This window comes from Pseudonaja textilis, chromosome 5 (genome assembly GCF_049901715.1).
Source record: "Pseudonaja textilis isolate UNSWEBS1 chromosome 5, rPseTex1.2, whole genome shotgun sequence".
Classification (NCBI taxonomy): Eukaryota; Metazoa; Chordata; class Lepidosauria; order Squamata; family Elapidae; genus Pseudonaja; species Pseudonaja textilis.
Genome location: NC_141994.1, coordinates 71079879 through 71097016, shown reverse-complemented (window position 1 = coordinate 71097016; position 17138 = coordinate 71079879). Strand labels below are relative to the sequence as shown.

Here is a 17138-nt window from a genome sequence, read left to right as displayed (position 1 = left end):
AGTCCTAGAGGAGATCAACCCTGACTGCTCTTTGGAAGGCCAGATCCTGAAGATGAAACTCCAAGACTTTGGCCACCTAATGAGAAAGAAGGATTCACTGGAGAAGAGCCTAATGCTGGGAACGGTTGAGGACAAAAGGAGAAAGGGACGGCAGAGAAAGCGGTGGCTGGATGGAGTCACTGAAGCAGTCGGCGTGCTTAAATCGACTCCGGGGAATGGTAGAGAACAGGAAGGCCGGGAGGAATGTTGTCCAAGGGATCGCGATGGGCCGGACACAACTTTGCAACTAATGACGACAACAACAAAGAAGCATGCATCTCATGGGGGTCTCCAAGTCTTAGATGATAACCATGACACACTACCATATTCTCAAGCTAAAGCTTACTGTCAACTCATAAAACATTTCTATGCCTGTTTTAGTAGTTGCCATAAAAAGGGGGCGGGGTAGGAAGGAAATCTGGAAGAGCAGTGCAGTGTTTGAAAGCAAAAGTACATTCCAACTCCTTATCTTTAAAAGATTGTAACTAAAATACCGGAGCTTCTGCCTGGGAAAATCCTTAATTGGAGAATGTGATTGATGACACCCAGCTGCTGAAAATGCTCAATTGGAGAATCTGGTTGATGACATACCCGGGGTGGGGGGGAAACAGGGTCACAGGTGATTGTAAATGACATAGGCCAGAGTTGGCTTCGTACAGGGCAGTGCCAGTATGTCGCCTCTAATAAATCCTTTGAGGTTTTTTTGAAGTTTGGCTCGAGAGTCATGAATTAATTAGGGCGATTGCTGGAATCCGGACACTTACCTTATGCAATTCATCATACACAAGCTGGTGTGCAAAACGGGGGCAGGGTTCTTCTTCCTGAAGGCTCTTGTTCGAGTTCTCTTTGGCTGCTTGATCGTTCTTGTAGACACAGGACCTGAAATACAGGGTGTTGGCCACTTATCTCCTGGTTCTCACTTATCTCCTGAAATTCTACCACAGGGCATAGTTCTGATTGCTAACCCATTGATGACAATGATGCTACCCATTCAATCCTCAGGGTCAGGATTGGGTCAGGTCTCTGCGTGTCTTCAGACCTGGCAGTTAAAACCTAAGCACAGGCAGTTGTTGTAAGTTGAAACTGAAGTTACAACGGCACAGAAAGGGTTTGTGACCAGCGGTTTTCACACTTAAGGCTGTTGCACCATCCGTGTAGTCATGTAGCTCAAAATTCAATATAAACTTGGCCACTGGGTCATACTTATGACCAGGGCTGGGATTCAAATCGGTTCTATGGGTGTAGCTTGGTGGGCGTGGCAGGGAAAGGATACTGCAAAATCCCCATTCCCTCCCCTACCCCACTAACCTGCTTTCCAGCTCCGTTCTCCTGTGCGGGGCAACCAAAGGAGACCCAGCCAATCCGCTGGGACTCAATGGGAGGCGGAGAAGAGAGATGGGGTTGGCGGGGCCAGTCAGAGGTGGGATTGGCCGGTTCTCCGAACTACTCAAAATTTCCGCTACCAGTTCCCCAGAACCGGTCAGAACCTGTTGAAGACCCACCTCTGCTTATGACGCTTGTAGTATCCCGGGGTCACGGGGGTCACCTTTTGCAACCCGCTGACCATCAAGGTCAATGAAGACGCCAGGGTTGCTTAACAGAAATGTCACTAACCTAACAAACTGCAATGATTCCCTTAACAATCGTGGCCAGAAAGGACGTGAAATGGGGGGGAAAAAACTCACTTAACGAACGTTTCACTCAGCAATGTAAATTTTGGGCTCAATTGTGTGGTCTTAAGTCGAGGACTACCTATATCGTGCTTTAGTGAGTGGAAAAGTGAAAAACAGGGGAGTTTGAAAGGTTCTTGTTTTCAAGTTCTACCTTGCAAAGTCGGACTGATTCATCTACCGGCACTTTCAGTTAGGAAATGCATGGAAGCTCCTGACTCCCGCGAGAGGTTCTGGCTTTTTCGGTGCAAACCTGCAAACTCCAAGCATGGTCAATCTGCCCTCTTGTCTATTAATTGAGATCTTCTTCTTTTAACGACCCCATAATCCCGTGACGGCGAACCTAGGGCACGGCATGCCGGAAGTTGCACACAGAGCCATCTCTGCTGGGACGCGAGCCGTCGGCCCAGCTCAGTTCCACTGCATATGTGCGGGGGCCTCCCGCCAGCCAGCTGATTTTCAGGTATCTGCTGAGCATGCCCAGGGGGCAGGGGGCATGTGGGAGATGCGTGCACATATGCAACGACAAAAAGCTTAGCCATCCCTGCCCTAATCCCTTGCGGGGATGGAGTCTAAGCAACTGAATGGAGCTGAGTGTTTACTGGCCAGATGCCTTTCCTGTCACCAATGCGGTGTGTTTCTTTTCCAGCAGAAATATTCTCAGTGTGCCCAGAGAGTGAAATATCTGCCTCTACCTAGGATCAAACTCACAGCCTCCTGATTGTAAGGTGAGAGCGCCACCTCTAGGCCGCCGCACCTGTGATGACCCAGGGTGGGATACAAAAGCGACGAAGTCAACAAAAATGGGGGAAGTCCCTTTAATTCCTTCAACTTGGCTTCAAAGCTCCAATTATCATTGACTGGAGAAAAAAACACCCCCACAAACAGTTGCGTCAAAATACATATAAATTATAAGTAGAAAAGAAACAGCACAAACCAGATTGAAGCTATTAATGAGACAAGGCAGGATAAGGGCTTGAAGATACAGATATCCACAGATATCGAAAAAAAAAACACTGGGAAGGACGCCAGTACTCAGATAAGAACTGAAAGGCTAGAATTATTTCTCGCTTTGCTTCCAGCACTGGGCCATGTGCAGTTTGTCCTTTTAAACAGTCCTCCCAGCTGCAGCCCATGAAGGGGATCAAGGCCCTTTCCTCCCCCGTAGACCATGCCATTCACGTTTCTCCCTTATCCGCTCCTCCCTACATGCCCTAGGATGAAGAGGGGATGGGCCTATGTCTTCCTCTGAGTGTCCAGCCAGCCTGTGCCCTCCCCCAGTTTCTTCCACAACCTCCGGAGCCACATTCCCACTCCTCCTCTCACTTGGAGTCAGATTCTAACAGAGGCATGACAGCACCTCTCTTGTCTATTAATCAAGATGATCTCTGCAAAAGGCAAAAAGAGACTTAAAGAGAAGGGGGGAAAGCGATCCCCCGCTTACCAGCTGTTTCGGACAATGTCGTAAATCCAGAAGGAATTCCGAACGTTCTCTTCCCGTTTTTCCTTGTCTTTACTCAGTCCGGACAGCACATGGATTTCGTTCAGTTCCGGATCAATGGTAGCTCTTTGGGTGAAGCCGGTCATTGGAACTACGGATTAAGGAGAGCAAAGGATGGTTACATTTCTCCCAAAAATAAAATGGGCCACTAGATGGCGGATCTATCACAGAATCCGGAGGTGCTGAGTCAAGCTTGTCTTCTCGCAGCTTCATGGATGTTAGCTCCCACATGGTCATGACAAGCAAATCGGTGGAAAGGTGGATATTAATGCTGGTTTAAATCCTGTCCACTGGATACCCTCACTCTGGAAATGAAACGAAAGGACAGGGGCACAGCTGTTTAAAAAGCTGGCTCCAGGGAGGAGGGATCACAGTGCAGGTCTAAAGGGATCCATAGTGATAGAGGCTGACTTTAAGACACCACCGTAGCAGGATGTGGATACGTTTCACAGAAAAAGTTAACGTCGGATAGGCACAAATGTGCGTTTTTTGTTGTTGTTGTTTTGCATAGAGGCCGTTGACAATCAGAGATGTCCAATTTGAGCCACAGAGATTTGTACCTTCTCAACCCGGCCACATTTCAACCTATCCTAGACCTACTATCTCTCTTCCCCTCTCCCTCTCTCTCCCCCTCCCTTTCTCTCATCTCCCTCTCTCTCCCCCTTCTTTTCTCTCTTCCTGTCTTTCCCTCTCTCTCTCTCATTTGGAGGACCAGATGTTCACCTAGATAGGCCACAGCTCCATAATCAAGTAAACAAACAACCAATCTCATTCTCCCTCCCCTTCCCTTCCCTCCCTCTCTCACTGATTATTCCATTTCACATGCAGGTATTCCTCGACTTACTTCTGGGAGTTGAATGACTGGAGACCCCTGGACTAGAAGATCCCCAAGGCCCCCCCACCAGCCGTGCAATTCTAGGTGTCTTAAGATTGCGGGGCAGCCACTCATTCTAACTCTCCCACTGTGGGAATTTGAAGCGACGGTGAGAATTCCTTTGGGAGGAACGGCTCAGGGGGCCATCGAAGGGATCTGCCGAAAGCCCCCACCCCCATCCACCCACTGACACCCCCCCCCAGAGCCCGTTTCTCCTCAAGCAGCCGCCGGGATGGCCACGAGAGGAAGGCCCAAAGGCCTCCCATTAATCCCCACCAAAGCCTGATCAAATAATTGGCTGTTCTGATGTTTACAGGGCAGGTCCTGCTCCTCCCGTTTCCCACAGCAACCGGCCTTTCGGCTGGCATGTGTAACCGGCATGTGATCTGGCCGTCACCCTGGTTCTGTTTTTCCTCTCTTCTCCTCCTGGATCACTTTACAGTTTGGGAGGGGGGGGGAATGAGAGGAATGGCAATCTGTGCCTCCTATCCGGTCAAGTTGTTCGGTCAAGTTGTTTGAGGGTTCAGAGGTGGGAGGATGCCAATCCCACTGGGACCCACCCATGCCGGCTCCTCCAGCCTTTCTTTCTTTCTTTTCTTTTTCTCCTTCCTTCCTTCCTTCCTTCCTTCCTCACTCTTTCCCATCCAACCATCCATCTCCCTCCTTTCCAAAGCATGCATCTTTCTCTTTCCTTCCTTCCTTCCTTCCTTCCTTCCTTCCTTCCTTCCTTCCTTCCTTCCTTCCTTCCTCACTCACTCTTTTCCATCCATCCATCTCCTCCTTTCCAGAGTATGCATCTTTCTTTCTTTCTCTTTCTTTCTTTCTTTCTTCTTTCTTTCCTTCCTTTTCTTCCTTTCTTTTTCTTTCTTCTTTCCATCCTTCCTTACTCACATTCACTCTTTTCCATCCATCATCCAACCATCCATCCATCTTCCTCCTTTTCAGAGCATCTTTCTTTCTTTCTTTCTTTCTTTCTTTCTTTCTTTCTTTCTTTCTTTCTTTCTTTCTTTTTCTTTCTTTCCATCCTCCCTCCCTCCCTCCCTCACTCTTTTCCATCCATCTATCCATCCATCCATCCATCTCCTTCCTTTCCAAAGCATGCACCTTTTTCTCTCTTTCCTTCCTTCCTTCCTTCCTTCCTTCCTTCCTCACTCACTCACTCTTTTCCATCTATCCATCCATCTCCCTCCTTTCCAGAGTATGTTCTTTCTTTCCTTCCTTCTTCCCTTCCTTCCCTTCCCCCTTCCCTTCCCTTCCTTCCTTCCTCCTCCTCCTCCTCCCTTCCTCCTCCTCCCTCCTCCTCCTCCTCCTCCTCCTCCTCCTCCTCCTCCTCCTCCTCTTCTTCTTCTTCTTCTTCTTCTTCTTCTTCTTCTTCTTCTTCTTCTTCTTCTTCTTCTTCTCTCTCTCTCTCTCTCTCTCTCTCTCTCTCTCCACACACACACACACACACACACACACACACACACACCCTGGACATCCCTTCCAAATCCATATGCCAAGGTTACAGCCTAGCTGCATCTTGGTCTTCCCAATCCTGGGGGGTGGTGGGGGGTGGTTTCCCCCTCCGAGCTTGATCCAAACTCTAAAGGGGGAGAGGAAGAAGTGGGGAGAGAGGAACCCCACGGTGTGACTAAGCAGTTCTCGACAGCACCAACGCCAGAGGCGGCAGCGTGAGCCAGGGGGAAAAAAGCCGCATGTGTGACTCAGATGTTCAGGGAGAAAAACAAAAACACGAATGTTTTGCCTTGTGTTTCGTTCTGTTGCAAGTTGTGATTCCCCTGCCTTCTAGGAAAACATGAGAAGAAAGGAAGAGGTGAAAACACAGGCAGGGTCGGCTCCATCGGCCCCCAGCCTTTGGCAAGGAGGGCTATGAAAATAGCTTGGAGCCAGCTTGCTTTTTTCACAGCAAAGGAAGGAGAAAAATTACAGGCATGAGATACAGAGGGGAAAAAAAAAATCCCTACAAACCAGCTAGGATCCTTTCCCGTAGAAATCAAATAGACGGCAAGCTATAAAACTTGTGAAAGGCAAATCAAGCGTCGTAACAGGAAACTCGGGATATTGCAACCTGATGCAACGAACCGCTACTTAATAAAACAATTACCAAGATCCCAGGAAGAGATCCCAATATCAAAAGACAGGAACTCACCTCACACACACAAACACACACCAATCCAAGACTTTCAAAGTTTCACGCTTACAAAATCAAAGGATCCGAAGGCTATAAAAAAAAAGTGTTTCTCCACTCACAAGATTAGATCAATCCTAGGGACGCTGTGAGATTTCTTACCTGCCTTCCTATTAAATAAACTGATGCTGACTTTCAACGCAGCTGACCAAATCATTTTGCATTTCTCCCAGCCTGGAAATTTGAACGGCACAAAAGGAAAGAACTTTGCCTATTACAAAAGAGCAAGCCTTCTTTTTCCCTTTCCTCAGTTTAGATTTGCTGCCTGATGAACACAAGAGGTGGACAAGACACACAAACACACACACACACACACACACACACACACCATGGTTTTTTATTTTGTAAAAAAGAGGCAGAGGGGAAGACTACGGGCAGTCCTGGACTTACAATCGTTCCTTTAGTGACCATCTGAAGTTACAACGGCGCTGATAAAAAGCGACCCATGACCATTTGTTCATGGGTATAACCGTGGCAGCATTCCCGCAGTCACATGATCAAAAAAACTCCAGAGGCTGGGCAACTGGCACGTACTTCTGACGGTGGCGCTGAGAGAGGAGCCCCCTCATCGCTCAACCCTGAGCTTGCAAATATTCTCCTTTATAGGGGTATTGTCAAATGCCACAACTCCCTCGGCCAGACAGACACACAGAGACAGCTGAGATCCACAAGAGAAAGGAATCCTATCCAACGGGATCCTCAAACAATCAAACAACAAACCGCATTCTCCCAATCTCTCAACTTTGTGGCCCTGAAGTTAGAGCTAGCCTCTCTCCTCCCCATGATAATGAGCACACGATGCGTGGGGGCAGACAAAAAAGCGAATGGAATCCTAAATTGCTTGAACAGAGGGATACAATCAAGATCCAAGGGAGGTACTAATAACCACTCTATAAAGCCTTAGTAAGACCACACCTAGAGTACCGCATCCAGTTTTGGTCACCATGCTATAACAAAGATGTTGAGACTCTAGAAAGAGGGCAGAGAAGAACAACCAGGATGATTAGGGGACTGGAGGCCAAAACATATGAAGAATGGTTACAGGAACTGGACATGTCTAGTCTAGTGGAGAGAAGGACCAGGGGAGACAGGAAAGCATCTTCCAATATTTGAGGGGCTGCCCCAGAGAGGAGAAAGGGGGTCAAGCTATTCTCCAAAGCACCCGAAGGCCAGACAAGGAATAATGGATGGAAACTGAACAAGGAGAGATTCAACCTGGAAACAAGGAGAAACTTTCTGACAGTGAGAAGAATCAACCCATGGAACAGAAGTTGCCCTCAGAAGTTATGGGAACTCCATCACTGGAGGCTTTCAAGAAGAGACCGGACTGCCATCTGTCAGAAATGGTGTCGGTAGGATCTCCTCCCTGGGCTGAGGGTTGGACGAGATCAGGAGTCGCCAACCTTTTGGACCTGAGAAGCCACCAAACTCATAATTTTAAATTCTGCGGACCAGAGACCCTGGGAAAATCCCCCCCAAAAAGTCTGCAGGAAAATTCCCCACCCCATTTTCCTACCGATCAATCATTCTTTATTTGGGATCATGGGATACCATCTCCAGCTCCGTTCTCAGGGGGGGAGAGAGAGAGAGAGACTTTTGGCTTCATGCAAGGAAAGCAGCAGAAGCAGCAGAAGTCTTTCTTTCTCTTTTCAAACTCTGCCAGAAATGAGTCTTTGGGAGTCTCAGTTCTGGCGGCTGCTTTCCTTGCGTGCAGCCAAAAGCAGAAGAAGGAAGAAGTGGAAAGAAGCAACCCGGTGACCAGGTGAGGAGTGACCAGGTGAGGCGTGTGAGGCAAATGGGGCAAGTTCCTCCCCTCCTCCCTTTCCCCTCTCCCTTCACTACTCCATGTTGTTCTCAGTGCAAGTGACACAAGCCTTGTGTTCCCGTGGGCCATGTGGGTGGTGCAGCCTTGTGTTCCCATGCAGCCTAGATTGCTTTGGGGGGGTACTTTGGGAGTGACATTTATCTACGGACCACCAACATTTTCTCGCGGACCACCAGTGGCCTCCGGCCCACTGGTTGGGGACCATTGGACTAGATGACCTACACGGTCCCTTCCAGCTCTGTTAATCTGTTGTAAGAATTCAAATATAGGTACAGTTAGAACCTCTGCTCACGAGCACAATTTGTTCCCTAACTTTGGTCACAACCCAATTCGATTGTGACTCGAATCTAATTTTGGATATTTGGCGCTTACAAAAAAAAAAAAAAAAAAATGGCGTAGAAGGGGAAATCGGCCACGCAAAAAAAAATATGGTGCATTTGTTTGGTCAGAACCTGATTTGGTCATGGTCAGAAGCGTTCATGATGAGAGGTTCTACTGTACTCCTAATATTTGTTACAACCGTTTGTTTAAGCTCCAGTGGCACGGATAGAAAAGTGACATTTGCACCCATGGTAGCGTCCTCACTGTCACAGGATCCACATTTAGAGGCTTGGCAAACCACCTGATGTCCCGGGGTCATGTGATCACCATTTGCGAGCTTCCCATGCCTGGGGGAGGGGGCGGATTTGCTTAATAATCATATGGTTCACTTAACACAGAGGTCTCCAACCATGGCAACTTTAAGACTTGTGGACTTCAACTCCCAGAATTCTCCAGCCAGCATAGCTGGCTGGAGAATTCTGGGAGTTGAAGTCCACAAGTCTTAAAGTTGCCATGGTTGGAGACCTCTGACTTAAGAAGACCCCAAACCTGTCACAGTGATTTGGGCCAATCACCAGGAGACAAGGAGTTCTAGTCCCGCCTTAGCCCTCAAAACCAGCTGGTTGGTTTTTGAGACAATCGCTCAGAGAGACTGAGTTCTAATCCCGCCTTAGCCATCAAAGTCGATTTTGGACCAATCATCAGGAGGCGGTGAGTTCTAGTCCTGCCTTAGCCAGCTGGGTGACTTTCTTTCTCTCTCTCTCTTTCTCTCCTTCCCTCTCTCTCTCAGCCCATCCCACCTCATAGGATTGTTGTTATGGGGAAAATAGAGAAGGGGAAGGACGGAGATTTAGGTTATGTTCATCAAATTATTTATACAAAATAATAAAGGAGAGATTAAAAAAAAAATCTAAAAATAAAACGTTTTCTGCAGAACGGAGCTCCAAGCAAACGCCTGAGCGATGTTTTTAGTCACGGTCTCGTAAAAACGTGTATAGGGATTTATTTATTTTTTTAAAGAAATATTTGGCAAGGTGCTTTAGAGAAAACACCCACCAGCCCTCGCTAGCAACGCCGAATGCGAAGGACCGGGGAATGCTACGATCCAAAAACCAATATGATAAGTCTCTTTTTTTTAAATTATTGTCTTCAATGAATAAATGTATTGGCAGAGGCAGGAGACGCTGTTCTGCTTCCCCGGGGGGCCACGGGGTCAGAAATGGAAGCTGAATACGGACGCCACTCTTTCTAAACTGCATGACATAATCATGCAAAATTGGCCTTCAAAACCGAAGCGATTTTGCATCACGGTGTGCTCTGCCAAGGCAACTGAAAACAGGAAAACACCCGAGTCCAATGTTTACATATAAAACAGAAAGGGTTGTCAGGAAAAGGGAGGGAGGGAGGGAGAGGGAGGGAAAGGACAGAAGAGGGAGGGAGAAGGTAAGAGAGAAGGGGAGAGGGAGTGGGGGAGAGAGGAAGTGAGGGAGAGGGAAAAGGGGACAGAGGAGGAAGGGGAGAGGGAGAGGGAGAGAGGAAAGGAGAGGGGGCAGAGGGGGAGAAAGGGAGAGGGAGGGGGGAAGGAGAAAGGGGAGAGGAAGTGAGGGAGGGGAGGGAAAAAGGGGGAGGGGAGAATGAGTGGGGGAGAAATGGGGGAGAGGGGGAGGAGAAAAAGGAGAGAGGGGAGAAGGAATGGGGAGGGGGAGAGAAGAGGGAGGGTGGAGGAAAAGGAGAGGAAGGGAGAGAGAGAAGGGAGAGTGAGGGGGAGGGAGAGAGAGGAGGGAGGGGAAGAGGAAGTGGGGGAAAGGAGAGGGAGAAAGGGGGAGGGGCCGGGGAGAATGAGAGGGAGAGGGGGAGGGGAAGTGAGGGAGAGGGGAGGAGGAAAGGAAGAGAGAAGGAGGGGGAGAGGAAGGGGGAAGGGAGGAGAAAAGGGGAGAAGGAATGGGGAGGGGGAGAGAAGAGGGAGGGAGGGAGGAGGAAAAGGAGAGAGGGGAGAAAGGGAGAGAGAGAAGGGAGAGTGAGGGGGAGGGAGAGAGGAGGAAGAGGAAGTGGGGGAAGGAGAGGGAGAAAGGGGAGGGGCTGGGGAGAATGTGAGGGAGAGGGGGGAAGGGAAGTGAGGGGGAGGAGGAAAGGGAGAGAGAAGGAGGGGAGAGGAAGAGGGGGAAGGGAGGAGAAAAAGGAGAAGGAGAGGGAGAGGAGAAGAGGGAGGGAGGGAGGAGAGCGGAAGTGGGGGGAGGAGGGGGGGAGAAAGGGAGAGGGAAAGGCAGGGAGAAGAGGGAGAAGGAGAGAGGTGGAGGGGGATTGGGAGAGGGAGGGGGACAGAGAGAGAGCGCACACACTTAATTTTCCAACAAATTCCGTTCACAGCTGCTTTCATACAAAGATGCTGTCACACGCCTGCTATTTTTACTAACTCACTCATAAAAATTGCTAGGTACCTTCCCACCCACCATAGGAAAGGAAAGGGGAAAAAAAAGAAAACAAAACTTTAAATATCTTAAATGTTTTGCCTTTTGGCAACAGGTGGGGAAGGCACATTAGCCCGACAACACAACAGCGGTTAAACTGAGGCAACAAAGCTATGAAGTTCTCCCCAAAGGAGCATTTCCCCTTCTCAAGAGGTCCAACGGACCAAGAGCTTGAGAGAAGAACACTTGGGATTTTGTTATGAATAAGTGTCAACCGTGGGGAGAATTTTATACCCAGGTAGTCCCCGACTTACAGCAGCTCATTTAGTGACTGTTTGGAGCATGCATTTACAGCGGTGGCTGCATCCACAAGTCATGCATGCTCCTTATTTGTGACATACCCGGCCGGCTTCCCACACAAGGAGAGTCAAATGGGAGGGGAGGGGAACTGGATTTGCTTAATGACCACCTGATTTGCATAACAACCCTAACACACACACCCCAAAAAGGTCGTAAACTTGTGTGCGACTCACTTAACAAATTGCCTTGCTTAGCGACCGAGAAGTCGGTCCCAGTTCTGGTCAATGAGGGACTCTAGCTGTACAGGGAGACCAAGTCAAATTCACCAAATTGAAAGATTTGGGTGGGTCCTGAGCCCACTGGCAAAAAAAAAAAAAAAAAGGGCCTTGCGCTCCGAATACAGCTGTGCGTTGAGAAAGGAAGGAAGGCGCTGCTCTGAAAGAGAAACCGCCCTTGATGCAATCGAGTCAGGGGTGAGATGCCGCCACCGAGCTAAAAAAAAAAAGTGGGAAAAAAGGACAGGAAAGGGCGGGGCCAGCCGGAGGTGGGATTGGCCGGTTCTCTGAACTATTCGAAATTTCCGCTACCGGTTCGCGAGAACCGATCCGAACCGGCTGAATACCGCCTCTGAGTCAAGAGCTGAGTCCAGAGCCCAACAGGCTGCTCCTAAGTTTCCAGGAAGCTTCCCAAGCGGGAGACCAAAGGAAAGACACCGAGTTGGGCCTGCTGTCCTGCAGCTTTCAGTCAAAAGTCTTCTCTGCCTCTGAACATGGACATAACAAAACATTAGGTAGAACTTGCCTTCTTTCCTTCCCTTCCTCACATCCTTTTCCTTCCTTCCTTCCTTCCTTCCTCATACCCTCTTTTCCTTCCTTCCTTCCCCATACCTTTTTCCTTCCTTCCTTCCCTTCCTTCACACCCTCTTTTCCTTCCTTCCTTCCTTCTCTCATACCTTTTCCTTCCTTCCTTCCCTTCCACGCCTTTTTCCTTCCTTCCTTCCTTCTCTCATACCTTTTTCCTTCCTTCCTTCCCTTCCTTCACACCCTCTTTTCCTTCCTTCCTTCCTTCTCTCGTCACACCTTCTTTTCCTTCCTTCCTTCCCTTCCTCACACCCGCTTTTCCTTCTTCCTTCCCTTCCACACCTCTTTTCTTTCCTTCCTTCCTTCTCTCATACCTTTTTCCTTCCTTCCTTCCTTCCCACCCTCTTTTCCTTCCTTCCTTCCTTCCCTTCCTCACACCTCTTTTCCTTCCTTCCTTCCTTCCTCACACCTCTTTTCCTTCCTTCCTTCCCTTCCTCACACCTTTTCCTTCCTTCCTCCCTTCCTTTTTCCTTCCTTCCTTCCTTCTCTCATACCCTTTTCCTTCCTTCCTTCCCTTCCTCACACCTCTTTCCTTCCTTCCTTCCCTTCCTCACACCCACTTTTCCTTCTTCCTTCCCTTCCACACCTCTTTTCCTTCCTTCCTTCCTTCTCTCATACCTTTTTCCTTCCTTCCTTCCCTTCCTTCACACCCTCTTTTCCTTCCTTCCTTCCTTCTCTTCGTCACACCTTCTTTTCCTTCCTTCCTTCCCTTCCTCACACCCTCTTTTCCTTCCTTCCTTCCTTCCTTCTCTCATACCCTTTTCCTTCCTTCCTTCCCTTCCTCACACCTCTTTTCCTTCCTTCCTTCCCTCATACCTTTTCCTTCCTTCCTTCCTTCCTTCCTTCCTTCCTTCCACCCTCTTTTCCTTCCTTCCTTCCCTTCCTCACACCCACTTTTCCTTCTTCCCTTCCTTCCACACCTCTTTTCCTTCCTTCCTTCCTTCTCTCATACCTTTTCCTTCCTTCCTTCCTTCACACCCTTTTTCCTTCCTTCTCTTGTCACACCTTCTTTCCTTCCTTCCTTCCCTTCCTCACACCGCTTTTCCTTCTTCCTTTCCCTTCCACACCTCTTTTCCTTCCTTCCTTCCTTCTCTCATACCTTTTTCCTTCCTTCCTTCCCTTCCTCACACCCTCTTTTCCTTCCTTCCTTCCCTTCCTCACACCCTCTTTCCTTCCTTCCTTCCCTTCCTCACACCTCTTTTCCTACCTTCCTTCTCTCCCTTCCTTCACACCCTCTTTTCCTTCCTTCCTTCTTTTCCTTCCTCCCCTCCTCTCTTTTCCTTCCCTCCTTCCTTCCTCGCTCCCTTCTTCATCTCCCAGAATCTCCAACTGGCTGGGACAACTGGGAAATGGATGAATTCTGGACGGTGCCAAGTTGGGGAAGGCCGTCTCCTCCCGCTCTTCCACCCATCCCTCTCTTTTTTCTGGACCCAACTCTGAAGACGTTCCTTCATCCAATGGGTGGGGGGTTGAGGAGAGGAAAGGAAGAGAAGAGAAAACCTGCTGCCTTCTGTCAAACTTCCAGACCAAGCGGGGCTACTGCAACCGAAGCCTCCTCAGGGGGCTTGGGGCTTTCAAAAGAATGAGTTTTTTTTGTTCTTCCTGGTTATAAGAAAGACTCATTCTAACATCTCCCTGCACAAAACAAGGGAAATAAATGTTCAGAGCCGTTTATTTACTTGCTCCGACACCCGAGGACGGTCCAGAATTCTATTCATTCATGATTTCTAAATGAGTCATTTGCCTACAAAGGACGCTATTCAGCCTAACAGCTTCCCCCCCCCCCGCTTTCTTCTTCTTTTCTTTCTTCCCCCCCTTTTTTTAAAAGGTAGCTAATTATGTCTTTTCTTCTTTGTCCAAATCCAAGGCGCAACTAAGATGTTTGGCCAGAGGACCCTGGCTGGGTTGGTCGGTCACAAGGACGGATGTGTTTTCCTCAAGAAATGAACTCATCGCAGGTGGCCAAGATGGAAGCAAACCAGCATCAGCTCTCCCTGCAGACGGAGGTTACGTCGCTGCGGCCTCTTCATTCAGAAAACCCAAGTTCCCCTCCCCGCCCCAAAATAGGAGATTTCGGAGGACTTACGGCCAGAATTCTCCTCATTCTTGACTTCTGGCCACCAAAGATGGGTTTTCTAATGGGGCAAAAAAGCTTGGGTAGGACGTCACCACCGCAAAACACTTCCATCAAGTTTTAGCAAATACAGGCCAATCCTTGACTTACAACTTCTTGTATAGGGACCGTTCGAAGTTTACAACGGCGCTGGAAAAAAGTTGTGACCATTTTTCACACTTACGACCGTTGTGGCATCCCTGCGGTCAAAGTTTGGAGGCTTGGCGACCGACTCAGATTTACGACAGTTTGCAGCATCCAGGGGTTTCGTGACACACATACACACAACCTTTTGCGAACTTCCGACCAAGCAAGCAAAAAGTCCTTGGAAATAGCCAGATTCACTTAACAACCCGTGTTGCTAACTGAAACGCAGCAGCGATTTGCTTAACGGTGGCGGGCTAAGGAATGACGTCAAGTGAGGCGAAGCCGACTTTGGCGACGGTCTCGCCCAGCAAGAGGCAACCTGGGGCCTGGATGGTGGCCGCTGGCCGAGGAATCGCCGGGACCAGCGGAAAGAAAAGGCGATGGTTTCGCTTTGTTATGAGAAAATGCTCGTCTCTGTCGGTCGCCAGGTCTGCGTGCATAGAGGGGAATAAATATCTGATTTTATTTAAGCGACGTAAGGAAAACCTGGAAGGTTTGCCTACGTTTCGAACGAGGAACAACAGTAACATTCCAAATGGCTCTTCTCGCTTAAAGGCAGCAGATGTTTCTCCGCTGTCAAAATTTATCGTTGTAGATTTTGGGAGTCTTCGCTTTCCAAAACAAGACAGCCAGTTCCAAAGCACAGCTGGAACTGCTGGAACAACACAAACAAAAGCTGCGCCACCATTTCGTTTTTAATGGACCCGAGAGCGAAGATTCTCTTTTATCAAAACAAGCCTTTTTCCTTCCTAATCCTGTCCTGTTTCAAAAGGTTGTTATACACCCAGGAATGGGGCAACTATGGCCCAGCTCAGAATTCAGAATAAGTTGGAAGGGACCTTGGAGGTCTTCTAGCCCAACCCACTGCTCAGATTATTGTCTGCTCAGGAAACCTGCCATCTCACTGCTCAGGAAACCTTAAACATTTCAGACAAATGGTTGTCCAATCTCTTCTTTCAAAACTTCCAGTGTTGGAGGATTCACAATTTCTGGTGGCAGGCAGTTCCACTGGTTAATTGTCCTCACTGTCAGAAAGTTTCTCCTTAATTCCAGGTTGCTTCTCTCCTTGATGAGTTTCCATCCGTTGCTTCTTGTCCTGCCTTCAAGGTGCTTTAGAAAAGAGGTTGACCGCCCCTCTCTTCTCTGTGACAATCCCTTAAATATTGGAATACCGGTAGTCCTTGACTTACAACCTCAATTGGGCCCAGAATATATGTTGTTAAGCAAAACATTTAAGTGAGTTTTACTCCATTTTACAACATTTCTTGCCACGTTTTTTTTAACTAAATGCAATCCTTAAGTGAATAACAGTTAAGTGAACACAGACTTTGCTTGTCTGAAGGTCGTGAAAGGTGATCACATGAACCCAGGGCCCTACAAACGTCATAAATGTGAGTCAGCTGCCAAGTGTTCTGACCCAAGCTTCCTAAATCGTAATTACACACACAGCTATTTTAAAAGCAAGGCTTTGTTTATTGCAACGCTGGGAATTGTTGTCATTCCCAGCCGGAATTAATTTAAATAATCCCCCAAGATAAGCACCCACCTTTCAGTTCTGTGAAGTGCTGCCAAAAACAGAAGTCTCGAATGAACTAGAGAAGAAACCAACCGAAGTACAAGAAAAACCAACTGAAATACCAAAGAGCTTCAAGGATGACTTGGAACTGATCGAACTACTTTGCTTCCTGCAAAGGTTTTGTCATCTTGGCCTGACTTGTATCCCCTATGGGAGGGGCAATCACCTCCCAGCCTTACTCCCAAGTCACCCCTTTTGTCTCAGCTGATCTTGCCTTCTAGCAGCTCTGCGCATACACACGCACACACTGGGAACAGGCTCCCCGGGGTCCTCTGCCTCGCTGCTGCCAGACTCCAAAGGCTCCGAAGGCAGCACCCCACTCCCAGAAGATCCTGGCCCCATTTCTGCACCAGACGCAGGACCCTCCTCCGTCTGCACCGGCTGCCGGCGAACCACAACACCAAGTGGCTGAATTTTGATCATGTGACTATAAGGATGCTGCAACATTCATAAGCAGGGAGTGGGCTCTACTGGTTCATACCGCTTCATGCGAATCAGTTGTTAATGTTATGGCGAATCCCACCCCTAGCTGGCCCCGCCCCGCCCCACCCGTCAGGAATCCCTGTGTGACCCATTTTGGATCTCAGGTAAGTGCAGGGCCCATGTGGAGGCTTGAGGACGGCAAAAAACTCGGGCCTCCTGGAAGTTCTGGATGTAGGCTTGTTTCCAGCCTCCAGAGAGCCTCTGGAGCCTGGGAAAGCTGTTTTCGTACTCCTGGAGTCTCAAGGATAGCCTCCGGAGCCTGGGCAGGGTGAAAAACGAGCCTCCCGGAAGTTCCAGAAGGCCGGAAATGGGCCCATTTCCAGCCTCTTGAGATCGTCCAGAGACAAGGGGTGGTGAAAAGGCTCCCCACCCCCCACCCAGCACATATTCGCTCCCAGGTCCAGGGTGGTGCAGGAGGCCGACTTACATGGTCACGCCCACCCAGCAACTGAGCAGAGAACAGGTTGTTAAATTTTTTGAAGCCCACCCCTGCTCGTACGTGTAAAAAAAATTTTTTTTCAGTGCTGTTGTAACTTTGTGTCAAGAGTGATGATTTAGCAACCGCAATAGCACTTAAGACTTATATACTGCTTTATAGTGCTTTCACAGCCCTCTCTAAGCGGTTTATAGAGTCAGCATATTGCCCCCAACAATTTGGGTCCTCATTTTACCCACCTCGGAAGGATGGAAGGCTGAGTCAACCTTGAGGCCTGGTGGGATTTGCACTCTAACCACTGTGCCACAGAGGCTCCTCAAGAGCTGACCAGCTGCTACGATGATGTAATACTGGGAATGAGTCAGCAAGGTTTTTGGGGGCTGATATCACTTTAAGA

The 17138-nt window shown here is 48.8% G+C and overlaps 1 protein-coding gene and 1 long non-coding RNA gene across 4 annotated transcripts in view; both read right to left on the bottom strand.

Moving 5' to 3' along the window:
- MKLN1 (muskelin 1) overlaps window positions 1–17138 on the bottom strand; it is a 97874-nt gene that overhangs the window by 9417 nt on the left and 71319 nt on the right. For all 3 annotated transcript variants that reach the window (XM_087935343.1, XM_087935344.1, XM_087935345.1), the window contains 2 exons: window positions 3154–3301; window positions 804–918 (listed from right to left, as the gene is read on the bottom strand). In XM_087935343.1, the coding sequence (XP_087791469.1) occupies window positions 804–918; window positions 3154–3301 (263 nt within the window). The remainder of the gene's footprint in view (window positions 1–803; window positions 919–3153; window positions 3302–17138) is intronic.
- Window positions 4943–5268, bottom strand: LOC148125693 (uncharacterized). The gene is made up of 2 exons (XR_015743953.1): window positions 5189–5268; window positions 4943–5054 (listed from the first exon to the last, which is right to left on the bottom strand). It is a non-coding gene; the product is annotated as an uncharacterized LOC148125693 (long non-coding RNA).